We start from the raw sequence: 18,977 nt of genomic DNA on the forward strand, positions 1-18,977 counted from the left end.
TTGAACACAATTAAATTGCTGTACAGGGTTTTCTGCAACTACAGCCAATCAGTAAGTCCCCACCACACAAAGGTAAGAACACCCCGCCCCCAACCCCACCCCCGCACCCTGTATACTTCATCTGTACATTGTGGCAATAAAAATGTCTGTCCATTTTGAGAAAATATTCCTCTAAAACAACCTACGACAAATGAACCGGGTTCCTGTTTTTGTAATTAAGACAATTTTACATACATGTTAAACCTTTAGCATTTCAGTAAGAAGGCAGTACTCGCCTTCAGGTTATTATAATATATAAAAGATTAAGAAATTACACATTTAAAAACTTACAATAAATAAGATATATGCAGGCATTTCATATGGATAAAATATTACCCATGAGACCAAAATTCCAGGTCATTAAAAAGAAAAAGAAAAAGAAAAAAAAAAAAAAAAAGATCTAGTTCACTGATAAGTCCCTTTTCCTCCAGTTCTTTAAAACTGACTTGGGGGAAATGATTGAACTCTCCTAGTTTTACTGTTGGAGTGTCTGGTCTGGCCAGGTCCATCCTGCAGAGGTCTGTCCAAAATCGGCAGTGCAACACCAGTGCAGTGAGCTGACGTCCTCTGGTCAGACTCCAATAGTGTGCAGTCCAGGAGGTTTCTGCCCTTAGAGCATGTTCATGATAAAGTTATACATCTGGTTGAGCACCACAAAGTGGACAGGCAGACAGGAGCGCCGGTCCTGCGTCGCAGGATCACACGTCAGCCAGGAGAGGGCGTTGTACTGTTCCAGCACAAACCTGCAATACGGTTAAAAAAGAAAAACAGCAAAGAGCTCTTAAATTATGCATTAACCAAACAGCAAACCGAAACATCAGGCTGGACGCTGTCGTCAGAAACATCTCTCTAATTCATACCGTGCGTGCTAAGTAGTTGGTGTAAACTCTTTTAGATGAACACATGTTTTGAAATCACTTGTCCTCAGTGAGTCTATGATTGGCTGGAGGGAAGACTATTGTAAACACTGAGCGGTAGCTAAACGGCAGAGCTGGGTACCTGAGTACATCTGACGTGTGGTTGGAGTCTAGAGGATGTGAGTGTTTGCTGTGCAGCAGCTCGTCTGATTGCACAGATGAGACGTGCAGATGCAGAGAGGCCTGAGGAGGAGAACACCATGCTCAGTCATTATCATCCAACTGCAGTGACAGACTGAAGCAATTACACTTCTGGAGAAACGACACGAAAACTCCAAAAAACAAAACAAAACAAAACAAAAAAAACCCCGAACCGTCGAGCAGAACGTACCTTGAGGAAGAGAGGGCACTGATTCTGCGCCTGCGGGCAGGAGGACCAGAACCAGTCGGGCAGTGGGCCTGCCTTGGCAGTGGACACAAAGTAACCCAGAGCCATGGGCTGCTGCAGGATATTTGGGGTTTCATCATGAGACTCCATGCGGTCTGTACTCTGTCCCTAAGCAAAGGAGAAAAGGATGCTCAGCCACATTTCCCGCTTACAGCTACAGACATACTGCATGAATAAAACATCAAGTAAAGGGCTTGCCTAAATATAGCAATCAATCCAGTTTCTACGCATTTTCAGGAATTAGAGTCGGGTACCTTGCTGCCGTCACCTCCGTGGTGGTAGTGTGAGTTGGGTGAGTGCACGGGAGACGTGGTGGGGGAGTTAGGAAGGATGTTGATAATGTCTGTGTCCACAAGGTCGTTCTCAGACACCAGCAGATCCAAGATCACATCCATACCTCCCATTCCATCGGTCCCATCTGAGGAGACAGGGAACACCTTAATACAGCCTGTCTTAACAACAGTTTCCTGAAATGTCTGGGTGGAAAGAAACCTGGGAGGTGAGGATAGAGACGCTGACCATTTGCGTTGAAGTTGAGGTCATTGTTGTAGCTGGAGCTGTTGACCTGGACCACAGCGGAGGTGGGAAACACCAGGATGTGAGTGCAGGAGGTGTCCTGAGGAGTGTTCAGATGGGAGTTCTGCATGTTCAGAGCAGTTCCACGACCAAACACTGAACCTGTGGACACTGAGTCTACAAACACAACACAAAAAACAGAGTGAGTTCTCGTATACTTAAAAAAAAACAAAACAGCATTGCGTTTTTAGATGCTTGGGCTTAAGAGCCATTAAGTGTTTATTAAATGTGCCTGCGTAATTTTGTAACACGAACCTAGATGACCTAGAAAATAGACCAGCAAATATGCGTAACATATTACATCAGCAATTTCACAGGAACATTTATGGCCTCTGACTTTTTCTTCTTTAATGGGGACACGGGATTAAGTACCTGGCATGATGACAAATGAGGCCTGGGGCTCCATGGCAACCAAACAGGCACTGAGAATGCTGGGACTGTCCGCGGCCGAGATACCGCACATACTGCACATCTCCTTCAAGCGTCGGCTGAGAGACTCCAGGTTCCTCCTGCTGAGGAGTATGCTCCAGTCTGGAAGCGTATAAAAGACAGCGTGCACGTTAATACTCACACAGGACCAGTTTGATGCAGCGGAGGCAATAAAGCGTACGCTAAACCAGGCTCTGCTCTACCTCTCAACTCCCCGTGACCTATCCTGCCAAGCCTGCCAATCACAACCCTCCATGGCAATGACGTCATCTGCACCAGGCCCAGACACCACTCCCACAGCTTCTGAAGCCCATGGCGTCTGGCCGAACCCTTTTTCCTCCGAGCTCTGAGGGACGAATGGAGCAAAGCCATGTAAGTCATACGTACAGCTCCGTGCGGAACTGTGTAAATAGGTTCTGCGGCCAAGTGCTCACCGGTTGGGTACATCGATGTTAATGATGCAGGATTCCAACAGCTCGCCGTACTGGTCCGTGCATGTGGCCAAGAGCCACCTCTGATCATGTGACAGGCAGTAAGCCACAAAGAGCACATTGTACTTCTGTGAAGCTTCGCCAAACGTTTCGCCAAGCTCCGTCTGCTTGTCCTTCACTGGAGCCAGGACGAAGGGGGGATTGTGGAGCCGCAAACACTCTGGCCTCTGCAGAAGAAAAAAGGTCAAACCATACCCCGTATCAACAGCCTGCACTTAAGTAAATAACAAAACATAATTTCATATATGGATTTATTGGCTGTTTCAGCTTGTTTGAGTTAGGGGGGGGGGGGCTGTCTTTAAACGTTTATGTGATATGATGTTCTAATGCGCGTTCTGGAGCAGACATACCTCTGGGTTCTGTAGTGCAGTGTCAATGGCCACCCCGGGGCCAAAACCAGTTAGCGTTTTGACGTTGGTGGAGGCTGGGAGTGGCCGTCTGCACTGAGTGAAGACAGAGAAAGCCAGAGATTTGAGGTGCTGGGCGTACATGTGGCGCTCCTCCGTCCGCACAGGCTGCAGCAGGTACTGGCATGGGATGATCTGGAAAAGGAAAATGACCGCGTTTTTTTTTTTTTTTTTAATGAAGCAGAAACTGCCCAAAGCATTAAAAAATAAGCGTCTTGTGATATTAACGGGAAATTGTTTGAAGCGGTTAAGGTCATTCACCTGTACAGATACCGCGTTCCTAATATGCGCAGGTAGAGACTGTAGCATCTCCACGTAACAGCGAAGCAACCCAAGAGTCCACACGCTTGCACTGCTGTCTTTGCCCATCTCCTCATAGCTGAAGGGATCTACTATGTAGACTACTATCGCAGGAGGATAGCTGACGGCGTGGGAGTCCCCATCTGTAGGGATGCCCACCTTCTCCCTCTCCATAGTGCTGTAACAGACCAGTGATGATGTCAGAGAATGAGCCTCTAACACGAGAAACGGTCGTAACGGCCATGGGTATATCAGTAAAAAAAAAATCCTTTACCTTTCTTGGGGTTCCTGAGGCTGGTTAGTGGCTGATGAGTTGTCTCCTGTGCTCTGGGCACCAGACTGCTGGTTGTTCTGCATGCCTGATGCTCCAAAAGGAGGGAGGGAGTTGGGTTTAGTGGATGGCAGATTACCCATACCCTGAGAGCCTGAGGAGGTGGTGGAGGAGGAGGTGGTGGTGGTGGAGGAGGACGTGGTAGAAGTGCTGGTAGTGTTGGTGCTGCTGGTAGTAGATGAGGATATGGAGGTGTTCTGACTACTTGTAGATGAGGTGTTAGAACTCGAGGTCTGGGAAGAGGAGGAGGAGGAGGAGGAGGAGGGGTTCTTCTGTGAGAGCAGGGAGCCATCCAAGGACTGTGCTGCCAAGTATGGAGCTATGAAGAGAGAGAGAGAGAGAAAGAAATGTTCACTACAGTCCAAGATCACTGCTGGAGAGCCTCTGCAGTTCTGGAATGTTTGCTGTCTACGGGAAAAGCTACTGATGACGGATTCTGAGCCTTACCCACGTCGTGCCGACACACTTGAGCATACAGTTTGAGTTTGGCGAAGGAGTCACTGCTGCTGTTGTTGCAGTTCTTCAGGAACCAGTCACTAAGAGGCTGCTCTGTCAGGGTCTTGGCCGCTGTGCTATTCACCAGCACTATACCATCAGAGTGCACCTTAGAGATGGGCCTGTGCTGACCAAGCCGACATGACTGGAAAACAAACATTTGGAGAGTCTTAGGTTTCCCATCACTGACGCTTCGTTATATGATCCGACTCTGAACCTGTTTTATTAGTCTGTATAAAACAGAAGTGCCCATATACTAAATAAAAATCTTTAAAATGCAATATGTTTTTTTTTTACCTCATATACAGCAGTCAAATCTTTGAAGAAGGTCTTGGCTCCACTCAGCAGGGCTTCATTGTCAGGACACACCACCACGTATCCAATATCCCTCTGGGAACCGTAGGGGTCCAGCAGAAGCTTTTCCCAGTAAGGCAGAGCGAAAGGAGACAGCACCACAAAGTCGTACTCGTACCCCAGCAGGAAGGTAGGGACCGGCAGTGGCTCAGGAGACTCATCAGTGCCTGATTATAACCATGAAGAGAAATGCATTCATTTCAGCTGTCTCAACTTCTGAAAAAAAACACTGAGATTAGATATTAATATACACATAAGCATAATGACATGAAAGTACTGAATCCATACCGTATGATCCCCTGCCGGCCATTTTGTGGAACTGTTGCCAGGTGAGGGGACCCTGGACACCCCAGGAGCGCACAGATCTCTTCTTCTGTATGGCATCCTGGAGCACAGACTGCAGGGACAGCAGCATCCGTAGGACATCCTGAGAGAACAGCTTACTCACGTCTGCAGCTGGGGGAACAGCCAGAGAGATGATGTTACGCAGGAGAAAAGAGAAAAATCCCAACCAGTGGTGACAGCAAGTGTTTGAGTTGCAAAGAAATATAATTTTTGTTGTTTTTAAAATCTTATGTCTTGCTAACACCAACTGTTAAGTGCATTTAGTAGATTGTAGCAGGTTTAACATATTCCTCCAATATTGATCATAACACTGAGAAAATACGAGCTAGAAGAAAATCAATGACTGCTCCAGTGTGATATTTCATGGAACCTGATCCTCACCATTGCATTTGGCCCAGTGGTGAAGACAGGAACTCTTGACCAGCGTCTCGTCCACTTTTCCCCCAGACATGTTGTCCATGAACTGCCGTCCATGCTCCAGGGCCAGGTAGCAGTCGCTGCGGTAGTCCCTCTCCTCCAAACGCTGCGGGGGCCGGGGGCCCGCGCTGGCCGTCTCAAGGCTGAACACGGGAGAGAAGGAGTTAGTGTACTGGTCCTGCAGCAACAGGATGAGCTCGTCCGGCAGCCGCTCCCCTTTCTGCAGCGACAGGGAGCGCAATGCCTCGTAGTGCTTCTCCGCGTCCCGTCCGGCGTCCGAGCCCCGCCCCACGATGTCCAGCTCGTCTTCCAGGAAGAGGCCGGCGCCGTTGCCGTAGCGACGGTTCATGACGGCGCTAAAGCCGCAGGTGCAGGTCTCCATGTTGGGGTACTGGGAGTCCATGCTGGGGTCGCTGATGTACACGCCCACGTCTGCCCCTTTGATGTTCATGTTGCACACGCAGATGCAGCAGCTGTCAAAGTTGCAGTCTTTGAAGAGGTTCATGACCGATTCAGAGAGGATAAGGGTGACGTACAGACTGTGGGCTTCTGGGATGGAGGGCACGGTGGCGGGCTCCACCGAGTTGAGTGGCCGGCAGGTGGAGGGGGTGGAGGCGGGAGAGTAGAGGTCAGAGTTCTCGTACTTGAGGGAGCCTTGGACGCTGGCGGGGCCACGGGGCGTGCGGGGAGTTCGCGGGGTGCGCGGGGTCGGAGCAGAGAAGCGGGGCGTGGCAGGGGAGGGCAGGATGCCTGTACCACTGTTGCTGGGAGGAGCGCTGTTGGACATGAAGGGGGTGTGGGTCTGAGGGGTGTACGTCTGACCGTACTCCTGCTCCACTGCGCTACCCACACTGGGGATGTTGCTGCCAAAACAAAAACACACACATAATGATTAACCGTGGTGCACATAGTGCTGTGCAGACACGCAAACCTTCAAAGATTAAAGCTAAAAAAAAGAGTCCTGATAAATTTCAAGTTGAACATTTACAAATTACCAAGGAAACATGGAAAAGCATGCAAAAAAAAAAAGCTGGGTTATGAGGAAACAGTATGCTGTATTTGGGAGGGAACAGAGTGTGTTCTTTGTGTTGGCTATAATCTACCTGTCCTTGTTGAAGGTCACGGCAGGCATCGACTGGAGCATCTCCAGTTTACCCATGGTCCAGCTGGGGCGATACACACACTCGTCAGGCAGGCGGACTGGAGGCAGAAGCTGGCTGGGCAGAACCTTCAAAGGGGCGTACAGTGAACAGCCGATGAATGCTTGGTATGTCTCCGTTTTAAAGACGAACGAGAAATCCTGGAAACAGGCGAGAGGGAGAGAGAGGAGACACAAAGTCAACCAAAGGCTTATCAATAATATATTCAATGGTGACAGCTAAAAACAGTTTTTGAGGTGATACACAGATCATATCAGCTCTTCGGTGTCTCTGAACTCTTGAGTTCCGTGCAGACACTAAACGGCAATCGCATACGTCCGACCGATCCTGTAAAAACGCGACAGATTCAACTGAGTGAAAGTTGACAAGCTGTCAAGAAGACAGTAGACTACAATGAAAATGCAGTGTCAGATTTCTGTGACTGGTGTTAAGAAACAATGACTGCACTCACACAAAGACAGTGTATTGTGGTTGACACTGACCAGTCTGGTTTCCTTTGTGCTCTTAGCAAGATTCTAACATCATTCACTGATGGCATGTGCAAAAATATACTTATATTTATGTTAGAGGGGTTTCTGAGAAAGGACTGCAATTATATCAATAAAAAAAAAAAATAATTCCTTAAAAGCAAAATATCATCTTATCTGGGTAATGGCCATCAGTTGCTTCACGGTCTTAATGCCTGAATATTCATTTTAATATGAGACTGCATGCAGGCATGTCAGCTTAATCTATTCTTTAATCCACGTTCTAAGGGCATTAGTTGGAAAACAGCTTCTCTGAAGCCGAGCTCTACCTTGATCTCAGAGGGCTTAGGGCTGCAGAAACCCTCTTCCACCTCCATTTTAAAGTTGGCGCTGAGCATGGTGCCGTCCAGCAGAGTGAGCCCGGCCCCTGCCTCCATGTTGCCATAGTCCCTGCTGCCCATGTTCATGGGAGAATAGCCCATGAAATGCTGCTCCAGAGAGGGTGGGGTGGGGAACATCTGATGGAGATCTGCTGAACCTTGACACACACATACACACAAAAATTACTCTTCCGTGAGCCAACACTGTTCAGCATTAAGGTATTCACAAAAAAGGGCTGGGGAGGGGGGGAGGGGGTTTGTTGACAAAGGCAATGCTTTTCTAGGTTTTAAGTCAGTTTGCTAGAGAACGAGAGAACGTGAGAGGAGTGCGGATACAGAAAATCTCAGAGGCCCTTTTCTGTAGCAGTAAAAACAAACAGAACACTCTGTCAGGCTTCACGGACAAGAAGTGACAGCAGATGCTAGTGACGGCTTCACGCCTCTCACTAGAGCCTCTGCATCTGCTCCTCCACCAACGGTGTTAACTACACACTGCTTGGCACTGGAGTCTCTTTGCTCTCACTACGCCGGCATACAAAGTCACTTCTGAAAATGAATTCCTGAGAAAAAAAAAAATGTTTTTGCTTCGAAAAGGCTGCATCATACTCAGGACTACAGGCAAAACCACAGGGTGCATATTTTTCTGGTTATTCGCAGCCTGAGTCGTGATTAAAGCAGGTTGTTTATCATCATCAGGGTCATTAGCAGACCAAAGCCCTTACTAATGCAGGAAAGCGGGTCAGGGGCTGCTGGCTTGGACTCTTTGCCACCAAATTTCTCATCTGCTCCATTCCCAGACCTCTTGGATCCAGGCTGTAGATAAAGAAAAAAGATACAAATGTTCGTCAAAACCATACTGAATTTAGTTAAGTCTAACTGCAATGTCAGCTCCGAGACCAGATCAGTAAGTGGCTTCACCCTGCCATGTTACTATAAGGGTTACTATAAGGGTTTCAATATCTTGAGATGCAAAACCAGTTTAACCGGTAACACGTTCTCTGTCAGCTCTGTGAGGGAATTGTTTTTGTATTAGTATTTCACAGGCTAACTAGTCACAATCAACACACTCTGTAGATCACTGACCGTAAGTTCGTCCTCATCAGAGTTGAAGAGGTTGTCCAGGTCTTTCATGGACACGGCAAGATCTGAATCATAAATCAGGCTGGTGGAAGCTACAGGTTTAGTACCACCTGGGCCCTGAGCATCTGGGTAGAGAGAAAGCAAAACCACATGCTTAACAGTGACATTCTTAATTCACTTGTGACATTCTTAACAAAAAAAAACCCCAAAAAAAACGAATGTGAACTCCTGAAGGGGAAAATTCTGAGATGATGACAGGGTAATGAAGTGCCTATACAAAAACTGAGGTTGTGTTAGTAATAGAGACTCCATAGACAGACAAAGTACACTTACCATCAGTTGAGGATGAGCTGCCGTCATCCCTCTAAAAGACCGAGAGAGAGGACAAGGGGACAAAAAAAATGGAACAAATTAATCAGCTGACCACTAGTTAATGTTTAAAAAACAAAAATCAACATCTGAGCTAATTCCTGCACCAGGGAGCATTTCCCGTAAGTCTTGTGATTTTGACATATTTCCAAACAACTCTGAGATCCGACATGCGTGAGATTTCATCGTGAGAGCAATTTTAGGCAGATACCACAAAATGTGGAGTAAGCCAGCCCACGCAAAGTTCCAAATACACGACGGAAAGGAAGGCCCGACTCATCTGAGAACAATGTCACATTGGTCTGCTCCTCCGTCTTCATTTACCCACCTTGCTTCTCTTGCCCGTCTCTCGCTCTGCCCCAGACTTCTCTTTCTTCTCGGCGAAGGTGAACTCTTCATCTCCCTCCACAAAGGCGTAGGGATCTGCCTCGGGCTCCTGCTCTCCGTCAGAGAGGGCCTCAGACAGGTACTGGTTCTTCCTCTGCAGGTACATCCTCACTCTCTCCTCTGACACTTTCAAAGGCCTGTTGGATGATGACATCTTCCTGTGGGTCCACACAAAGAAACACGGTCAAGAGTCGCACAAACATTACGCTTTCAACCAATGGAGAACACGACGTGAGTGTAACGGCAATGCTTTCAGCAGTACTAAAAGACACATGATAATATATGCCAACCAGTGGAGAACAGGATGTAAGTGAAACGGCAATGCTTTCAGCAGTACTAAAAGACGCTCGATAACATATGCCTGAATCGCATATTGATCTCTCAAAAAGAAAGAGGATTGATATTTACTCTGTGACTGAGAAAACATTCTCCTGGCCTCCTCCTCCTCCTCCTCCAGGCCCATCCTCCTTCAGTTTGTCGACAGGAATCTGTGGCGTATAGAAGTCTGTGTTCTTCCTCTTGGGCAGCCTGAAGTACCTCCAGGGGTTGTGAACCACATCTTCGTTGGGGTTGATGGCAGAGCCCACATATACAGTGGGCTCCATTGTCTCTGGGTAGGCTGGAGGGTACTGCAGGGGGAGCGGGTCTAGATTTGACTCCTCTGGAGTCTTCTGGGGGAGCAGGCAAGGCTCGGAGGCAGCTGGGTAAAAGTGTTGGTGCAGGGGCGTGGAGGAATTCTTCAGGCCTTCGGGAGCTTCGTCTCCATGCTCACAGGGGTGGGGGCTGAGTGGTGGAGGAGGAGGTGAGCCAGCCAGGTCTCCGGGTGATGGGTGGAGCACTGGGGGTTTGCTAGAGGTGACATCAGCGTGGTGGAGACTAGGGTAAGGGTTGTCCCCCTGTGACCTTAGACAGAGCCTCTGGGCACCGCCCTCAGGTTCCAGACTCATCTCCTCACACAGAGAGCTGCGGTGATGGAAGGGGGTCTGCGGCCTCTTCTGTTGCTTCTCCCCTTTCTCCAGCTTCTCCCCCACCTTGTGTTTTTGGGGTGGCTGAGGAGGCTGGCCAACAGAGGCAGGGTGCCCTGGGGTGCTCCCTGTGCGCTGTTTTTGGCTCTTTTGCCTGCAGCAAAGACACAAAGGAGACACTCTTTTGGTTAAACTAAACTGTGCACTGTTGTGAAGGTGAATGAGACTAATGGAAAGCGAACAGACACGCAGGCTTGAGCTCCAGCCCTAATGAAACAGGCCTAATTAAGTTAATAAAGGTATTGAGAGGCAGCACATAAAGTGCAGTTGTGGTGGGAACGGGCCAGAACAAACTCCTAATTCAGCTACTCCTACTTTTAAAGAGTGTCGTCAGAGGAAAGCAAAAAATGTTTCTGTACAATCTACATTGTTCTCCAGCTAGTCCACACTTTTTCAACACTTTGAGTTAGAGCAGGTGACAAAATTACTCTTTTTTTTATTTATTTATTTTTTTAATAGAGACTTGGACATGTGGTGTCTTTGGTATCTTTTTGTGTCGTACCTAGAGCAGATACACTGTGCCCTTTGAGATGGTTCAACAAAGTCCCAGGAACCCGTTTTGTCCGTGTCTTCTTCAGACAGCCCATTAGATATGGAAGAAAATTTCCTCCTGCAAAACAAAGCATACAAACACCTCAATCAATAACCACGTGGACATTCCCTTTGACAGCACTTTGTAAAGCAAATGAAAGAAAAACAAATGCATACTTGTTCTGCGCTCGGTTAATACTGCATTCCTGCCACACTCTCTCCACCATCTGCCCGGCCAGCCTGCGGGGGATCTTGCCCCCGTGGTGATTAGTGCTGTCCACACTGAAGCCATCTGATGAGGCCGACAACTTCACCAGCTTCTGGGCAGGCTGAGAGCCTGGAAGAGTCCACGCACAGAGAGCTGAGTTACCTTGCCAATGGGCACAGTCACCACGCTTAACTTAAACATCAGCTTCACATTCACATTTTAAACCAGAAGTTTCTTTAGATGCAAAGGCGGTTCAAAGAGAAACTTTTTAGGAAGCCACAAATGATACTAATGCATTTTAAATACATAGCGCTTTTGCAACCACTCAAAGACACTTAAAAACAACATTTAGTCTTACTTTCAGTGTAAAATGACTCAGCTTGAAACAGTTTGACAGCTGACATAAAACTTGGCTACTTTCTCTTTAACACTAACGCACTAGCAAAACAACAGCCAATCTCTCAGTTCTTTCTTTGTGCTTTGCTGTACCTGTCTGAGACTCCTCAGGTGAAGTGGGAGGGGTGAGAGTGACTGATGACATGGCAGGGTCTCTCTGAGCTGCGTGTCCTTGCTGGCCCCCAGAGTAGGCCCCCGTCGAGGTAGACGAGCTCACTGCCGCCACGGCTGGGATGTCGGATTGAGCCACCAGCACCAGGCAGGAGGGATAAACCATCCTCACCCCAGCTGCAACCACACAGCAAATACAATTACGTCAGTACCACATCAGTACGGTAGAGAAAAGATCATTTCTGGGGAAAATTCCAGAGGAGCAGAGAAAATAGAAGGGGCCATAAATTGTGGACAGCGCTGGGCAGTCTTACCGACGAGAACCTCGACAGCAGCCAGGCAGTCATCCTCCCAGTCCAGTTCATCCACCTTGTCTTCCGGGATCTCTTTAGTGTTAGGGCTGATGGGGTAGAATTGCTTCCATTCCTCTATTAACTTCTGGGTTGGTGGATCAGACAGTTTGAAGGACTGGCCTGTCAGGGTCCCGCTCAGGCCGTACGGACTGAGAATGACTGAGGACAGACAGACATGGTAAAATAAATCAGACACCGTGGTCGAACCAAATGTTCCGCAGGGCCAGTACTGAAGACTTATTTACGTTTTCTCACCCAGTGCTTTCAAAGCTAATTCAGTTTGTCGATTATTCAGCCAGTCCTGCAGCAAGTCTGTCTATATTTGTGCAAGGCTTCAACAAAAATGTTCATTGAGATCCTAGGATTGAGCCGAGAGAAACTACCCTAACCAGTTCCAAACTGTGTATTGATACTGCTTGTGTGTCTGTCCACTCTCTCAGCCAATAAGCACAAAGAGCAACAGTGTTCAGAAGTAATGACTTTTAAACAATGAAAATAGCGCTGTCAACATGCTGAAAACAATAGTGCCCTACAACCAGGGTCCAAAAACACTCAATAAGAATTCCAATGAACGCTGATGACATTATAAATCATATTCTCGATATAACCACAGCAATGCACCCAGGGATCTCTGTTGCAACAATAAATGTGCATAAAAGGAGTCCTACACAGACCTATTATAAGTTTTGATTTCCAATAAACCGCAAAGGATGATGGGAATACAGCCAAGCTCCATTTGGACATCAGTAAGCCTACTCCCATAAAAGGCTTACATAAAAAAAATGCCCTGGGGGTGTCTAGTAATGGGCCAAAGCATGCTAGACTCATGACAACACGCCCTGTCACACAGTCATCCTTAAATCATTACAGCAGAAAAAGGACACAAGACAGATCGATCAAAGCTTAAGAGCAAAGGAGACTTACAAAACTCCACAAACAACAAGTTCATTTTTGGCTGACACTGTGAAATGCTTAAAGACAGACACCAATCTGGAGTAAACTTCCCATCAAATGAAAAAAGGCCACTTCCTAAGAAGATTAAATGCTATGACCTAGTGTCAACAGGCAGAGGACAACACAGACACCATTTAAGCTCTTCTAAGTCTGCTATTCAGAAAAGATACAGGGCTGATTTTCTAGACATAGATTAAACCTAGTTCTGACTAAGTTTCACTTTCTGTGCAGAATCTGCATTCAGAATCAAGGCTGACTCAGCAACTGTCTTCTGCCATGACCGAGAAACCAAGCAACAAAGCCTGACAGATCTTAGATCAAGATAAGAGGATGTGTGCCTACCTTGGACTGGGCTGCTGCTCTGCTGAGCCAGGGTCAAATGCTCCTCACTCAGTAGATAGACGGGTTGGTGCTGGTTTATCTCCACACTGGTGCACACATTACTGTCTCCGTGCAGGAAGAAAGTGAAGGAGCAGGACAGGTGCTCACTGTGAAGAAAGAGGGAGAAAAGGTCATTTAAAAAAACAAAACAAAACAGTTTCTCTTAAATGTGTGTGAATCAGCATCAACGGGGAAGATTATGAGTGGGCCTGCATTTCTTTGGAGTTTCATGCTATGAGGTGTAGAGAGCTGAGGTCATGAAGTATGATTATAGGCTTAGTGGCCTGAAGGCTGTCATTCTGTAGGCAGCAAAGCTGAGCCACACAGGAAGCGACAGCACACTTGGACCACATTCAGTGAGAGTTCATTTGACAGGAGAGCATAGGCCTTAATGAGAAATGTGCTAATCACTCAACGCCTTATGGCGGTCACAACTATATGAAAACCAATGCCGTCGCTATGCGTGTTCAGTTTCTCTAACGCTTATGTTTTCCAAACATTTTAAAAAATGTGTCGAATCAGCCGAGACTCCAGAGACAAATCCACTCCCCTGGGTATCTCCCTCGGTTTTTTTTTCCATGCATGTGCACCGTGGTCAATTGTCATTCCCAACCCGAGCAGAGAAAAACAGCAAGCTCTTGCCTTCGAGGCAAGAACCAAGCTCACGTGAGCGCGTTCTCAAACGAGATATCAGGTGTTGGCCTCGGGCCACGCGACACTTTGGGTGTTGGAGCAGCGTGTTGACTCCAGGCATGGAGAGCTGCGCGTTTGAATGTGAGTCAGAAAGCAGGCAGGAGGGCGCGCGCACACACACACACACTCCTCATGAGTCTGCCGCATGCTTTGAGAAGCGTCGTTAAGGAGCAGAACTACCAACACAACACCACATCCTCCATGCAAACAGATGGCTCTGCAAAAGGCACCGAGCAGAGACTTCACAGTTCAGTCCAGACAAACACAGTGCTAGCGTACTTTTTTCCTGTTCTTTTTTTTTTTTGTTAAACAGGACTGTTCTGAGTGTTCAGTCATAAATAAAACAGGAGTGCAAGCAAATACAAGGCTTATTTCACATCTGTGACTTTTGATGTCCTTGCAAGTCAGGCAGGGTGAAAGTACAAAGTTGGTTCCTGTTGACCTTGTTGGTGTTAAACCACATTGCAAAGAAAAAAAAAAACTCTTCAAACTCTACACAGAGGAAACCGTCACACTTTCCAGCATAAGCATCCTAAAGAGTAAATACAGCCCTGAAAGTGCACACCCAGAACAGGAAGTTAAGAGGTTATTTTTGACTTGCTCACATTAACAGCAGAACACCTCAGCCCCCCTGGGGACCAAGTGACTTCTCATATACCTCAACTGGACTGACAACCCCAACTACAGTGACCACGGCAACCATGACATGACAGCTCACTTTATGGCCCAGCTCAAATGCACTATGACACTAGAATGAATGTGACATCCTACGCACAAACAGACCTAGAGCATGGAGTCAAGGATTGCTCTGGTCACAGTGTGGGGGCTTCTCCCCGAGTAAGGATGCCAACAAAGTGATGTCATGTCCATAATTCCACCACACAATGAGAGGGGAGTTATAGGCATTAGATCCCAAAATACCACTCAGTCTAAATTCAACAAGCCGCTTCAAACTTTTTAGGAAGGACTGCCATCCTAAAATACATTTTGAAATGCTATTTAAATTACCCACAGAGCTGGGTATTAAATACAGTTTCTGGCATGAACTGAAGAACACAAAGTTTATGAGCTCTATAAACAACTGTAAAAAAAAAAAAAAAAAAAAAAAAAATCACCTGACTGAGGGGAACTGACAATCATGGTAAGGCTGATAAGGGTTGCTTACCTCTTGTTGATGGGTTTCTCATCCTTCTCGTAGGGCTTGACAAACCACTTTCCGATGCGGACGAAGGAGCGGTTCATGAGGCAACGCTCCAGCAGGTTGTGGATGGCTTTGAAGAGCAGCGTGCGACATTCATATGAAAGGCCACTCTCCCAGTCACCATTCTCATAACCTGAGCCAAAAACAAACAAACAAACAAACAAACAAACAAAGAGAGAGGCCCGATCAAACCTAAGCTCTCCATTCATCGTATTCACCACTCTCTGATCCAATGCAGACTGCAGTAAACTTTGTGATGTGCAAGTCTTTGCAGAGACACATTTCTGCAACGCCGCTGCGGAGAAACCCCGCCGGGATAAACACGGAACGTTTAAAGGCAATGCGGGTTTTCTCTCCAAACGTTTAAGGTAAGTGAGGTGAGAACGTACTGGAGAGTTCGTGGTGGATGAGCTCGGCGAAGTTGGGATCGTCTCCCCACCAGAACAGCCACAGCTCTCTGCGGGAAGGGGTCTGGTGGCGTCGCCACACACTAAGAACGTCTGCCTTCAGGCAGCGGCTGAAGCTGCACAAGATGGGGTCTTCCTCCGTCACTGGAAAGAGGATGGGTGAGGAGGTGGGACCCTGCCACACAAAGCACTTCCATTTGATCCCTGTGAGGTCAGCCTGGGGAGGGAGAGGTAGAGAGAGAGAGAGAGAGAGAGAGAGGGAGAGAAATGTCATCGGCCTGATATCCTCGAGAAATGAGCATGTCCGTAATGAGCTGTAGAAAACAAACGACATTCAGAGGATGTGAGACAAAACAGTTAAAACTTTACAACCATTTGCATGACACAAACACCACATATCTAATGGAAAAAATGTTGATGCAGATGTAAACTGTGGTCAAATCTGTGAGCATGAGTCAGTGACTTGACAAAGTAGGGCAGCAGAAATGAGATGCCCAGCTTAAAGTTCTGCAAGTCAACGCCATCTAGCCATTCACCTACAGCAGTGCATGAAAAGGCGAGTAGGAGTATTTGCATGCCAAACTAGAGCTGAAAGACAGCGCGCAACTAAATTCCTCAGCTGCTTTAAATGCTCAGGGCAATCAATTAGGAACACAATCAATCACACCTTCACAGAGGATTGAGGAGGTCATGATACAAAAATCTAAACAGACTGTCAAAGCATGTAAAAAAGAAAACCCTGTTTTATTTAACTAGTCATAATCTCCTGTGACACTCCCAGTTCTCTGCATACACACCAATTTACCATGGAATACCAACAATAGGCATCCCACTGTGTGTCACTTAAGGGCACTTTATCAAATACATCACTGTCAAGAAACATGTATCTACACTTCTTTTAAAACCCTTTCCTATCTTGTATCTCACTTTTAATAACGCATACAAACAGCTATCCTGTACCTGACACAGGTGCCATGAAGTACAGTATTTACAATTTTCACCACTATCAATAAAACTGTGTTCTACTCACTAGTGGATAGCAACATTATTTTGGTGCCAATGGCCACCTGTCCTGTAGCTTGTGCGAAAGCATGCATTAATATATTCCAGCACAGTCTGGCAGAGCCCGTGGTTTAAAAGGTTAAATGCTTCCATAATTTCTGTGCAACCATGGTCAAAAGCAGGGATAACAAATACCAAGTTACAGTCACAAACAAAACCTGTTACATAACTCTGTCTGGTTGGTTCTCATAGGATTAGCCAGGCAGCGACACCAGTCATGCCTGGACTCCCATGTTGGTGTTTAAGAGGTTAGCTTGTAAGCTACTGTACATAACTATAAACTGTCGAAGATGAAGAGTCAACACACACTACTTAAAACATTCTTTACGGAACACACTTGGAATCATTCACAAGAACATATTCATTTTCGCTATACAGTCTAAAGCAGAAGCCGCTACCTGTATTTCAAGTCAAACACAAGCAAGTACTGCATAGTAGCTAAGTTTGTTATACTAATGACGTCCAACCTGACAGGACAGGTTAGCCAGTGAGCTAACACGGCAGAACCATAACTAGGCTAACTCTCAAGACTTCAAGAGGATGTGGCTGTTATTGACGAACCTACTTGCGAATTGCAAGGGTTTTCTTTTTGTTAAGCTATTCGTTTCCCTCTGCTTATAGTAAACAATTTCGGGTTCGAACTTGTGTCTTGGTGATTACAACTACTTGAAACATTACTGTTTTTAGTTGACTCCTGAGCTCACGTAAACCCCTCAATTAAGTCGCCCGTTGGGTAATATGGTGGAGGCCAACTAAATGATACCCAAATACGCTACTTATTTTTACAAAATTCTTTTGACTACAATAGTTTGCTGGCAAGGAATAAGCTCAACAGGCCTCAAACGCATCTGTGGGTATGCTAGTTTACTGACTGGCTAGCTAAAAATGGCTTCTGGCCTCACAGTTTTAAATCTCTTACCAGACAAAATAGATTGGAGTGGCAGTCCTCCAGGCTGGCCCCGTTAGGTACAAAACAAGAACTCATCCTCAGAACGTGGCGAAATAATCCATCATTTCAGTTCCCAAGAAGAGAGAAGTGAAGCGATTCGGAACAATTCGTAGGACGAGAATTAATTCACACTAGCCGGTCTTTCAAACAATCAGTAGTGTTAACAAGACGTTTCCAGCAAGTTAGCTAGCAAGCTAGCTAGCTAACTCCAAACCCTCGAGTCCCTCTTGTCTAGACAGCTAACATTAGCCACTTGTTCCTCAAAAATGAAACTGGAAGCTAGTGAACTAGCAGACTATCTGTACGAAAAACGCCACAACCCCCGCATGGTCTACAGTAAGACTGATTTATACAAAAAACACATCAAAAGCAAATACAAATAAAACAATCGATGGTAGCAAAGAAGCAACTCTCCCCTCCCCCTTTGCTTAGCACCAAGCTAGTTACCCCACTCACTGGCGTTAGCTAACCTAACTGACTGCCAAGCCAGTCAAGCAAAAGTGTTCAGCTAAAATTTAACTCCTCGGTTCCCTATTGTCACCAGATCCTGCTAACAATGAAAAACAGTTTCTGACTATTGGTAAAAAGTTGAAATAAAACTATCTTAAAAATTAAGAGTGATCATTATTCCGTTCATGAATCCTGCTGGTTTCCATTTGAATACATGGATCGCATTCTTTAATGGCGGCCACAGGGACAACTCTACCATCAGGCCCCTATTGGCTAATTCATGGTCACGGGGGGCGTAATAATACTGTAACTGCACCAAGTAGGTAAGCAAGAGGCGCTGCTGAGTTTACGAATCAAATACCATCAGATGTAGGCCTCATCCAGTGAATTATCCACTGAATCCCAAAGACAGAGTCATTCACCAAAATTGTGCTTAGTTGGTCATAACCCATAGTTAATTTTATGAACTACGTGAAGACTTGCATATTATATTTCTTTTACTTTATTCACATTTCAAAATGCAGTGTCACAATGATGGTTATCAATGACAAATACTCCTAAGTGTTTATTTAAGGGGCAACACACACGTGTGGACAAGTAATATTTAGCATGTAAATATTCATTTATTGTGTGCATTCTCTCTACCCAGAGAGCACGGATTATGCAGTACACTATCAGTGGTATTACTCAATTAAGATAATTTTTCTCGGTTATCCTGGAGCACCAAGAATATTTGCATTCAAATGGAAGCCTGCCCACAGCCTTTTTTTGTGGAGTACAGGAGCATGGGTTGGCATCAGATTTTTTTGTGTCTGGACCAAACGATTCCAGAGGAAAATGAAAAGTCAAGTGATGTACTTGTACTTTTACATGTGTTATTTTAGTGTTGATGGTGTACTCATGTTACTGCACATATTATTTTCA

The 18,977-nt window shown here is 46.2% G+C and overlaps 1 protein-coding gene across 2 annotated transcripts; it reads right to left on the reverse strand.

The window, feature by feature from the left end:
- Positions 1–436: 436 nt before the first annotated feature.
- On the reverse strand, positions 437–18,254 carry med13b (mediator complex subunit 13b). 2 transcript variants are annotated; one of them, XM_030776512.1, is made up of 31 exons: positions 17,574–18,254; positions 15,575–15,809; positions 15,150–15,318; positions 13,253–13,398; positions 11,918–12,115; positions 11,586–11,780; positions 11,532–11,534; positions 11,066–11,225; positions 10,860–10,967; positions 9,741–10,451; positions 9,274–9,490; positions 8,910–8,940; positions 8,580–8,701; positions 8,219–8,309; positions 7,446–7,654; positions 6,593–6,789; positions 5,454–6,340; positions 5,016–5,183; positions 4,671–4,894; positions 4,326–4,518; positions 3,822–4,197; positions 3,509–3,725; positions 3,191–3,382; positions 2,784–3,007; positions 2,553–2,695; positions 2,293–2,451; positions 1,864–2,037; positions 1,599–1,762; positions 1,288–1,452; positions 1,039–1,139; positions 437–782 (listed from the first exon to the last, which is right to left on the reverse strand). In XM_030776512.1, exons 1-31 carry the CDS (start codon positions 17,637–17,639, stop codon positions 650–652), a joined length of 6,378 nt encoding a protein of 2,125 aa, XP_030632372.1. In that variant the 5' UTR covers positions 17,640–18,254; the 3' UTR covers positions 437–649. The 2 variants fall into 2 exon arrangements, with proteins under 2 accessions (XP_030632372.1, XP_030632370.1); XM_030776510.1 differs by lacking the exon at positions 11,532–11,534 and having other exon boundaries at positions 5,454–6,352.
- Positions 18,255–18,977: the final 723 nt, after the last annotated feature.

This window comes from Chanos chanos, chromosome 6 (assembly GCF_902362185.1).
Source record: "Chanos chanos chromosome 6, fChaCha1.1, whole genome shotgun sequence".
Classification (NCBI taxonomy): domain Eukaryota; kingdom Metazoa; phylum Chordata; class Actinopteri; order Gonorynchiformes; family Chanidae; genus Chanos; species Chanos chanos.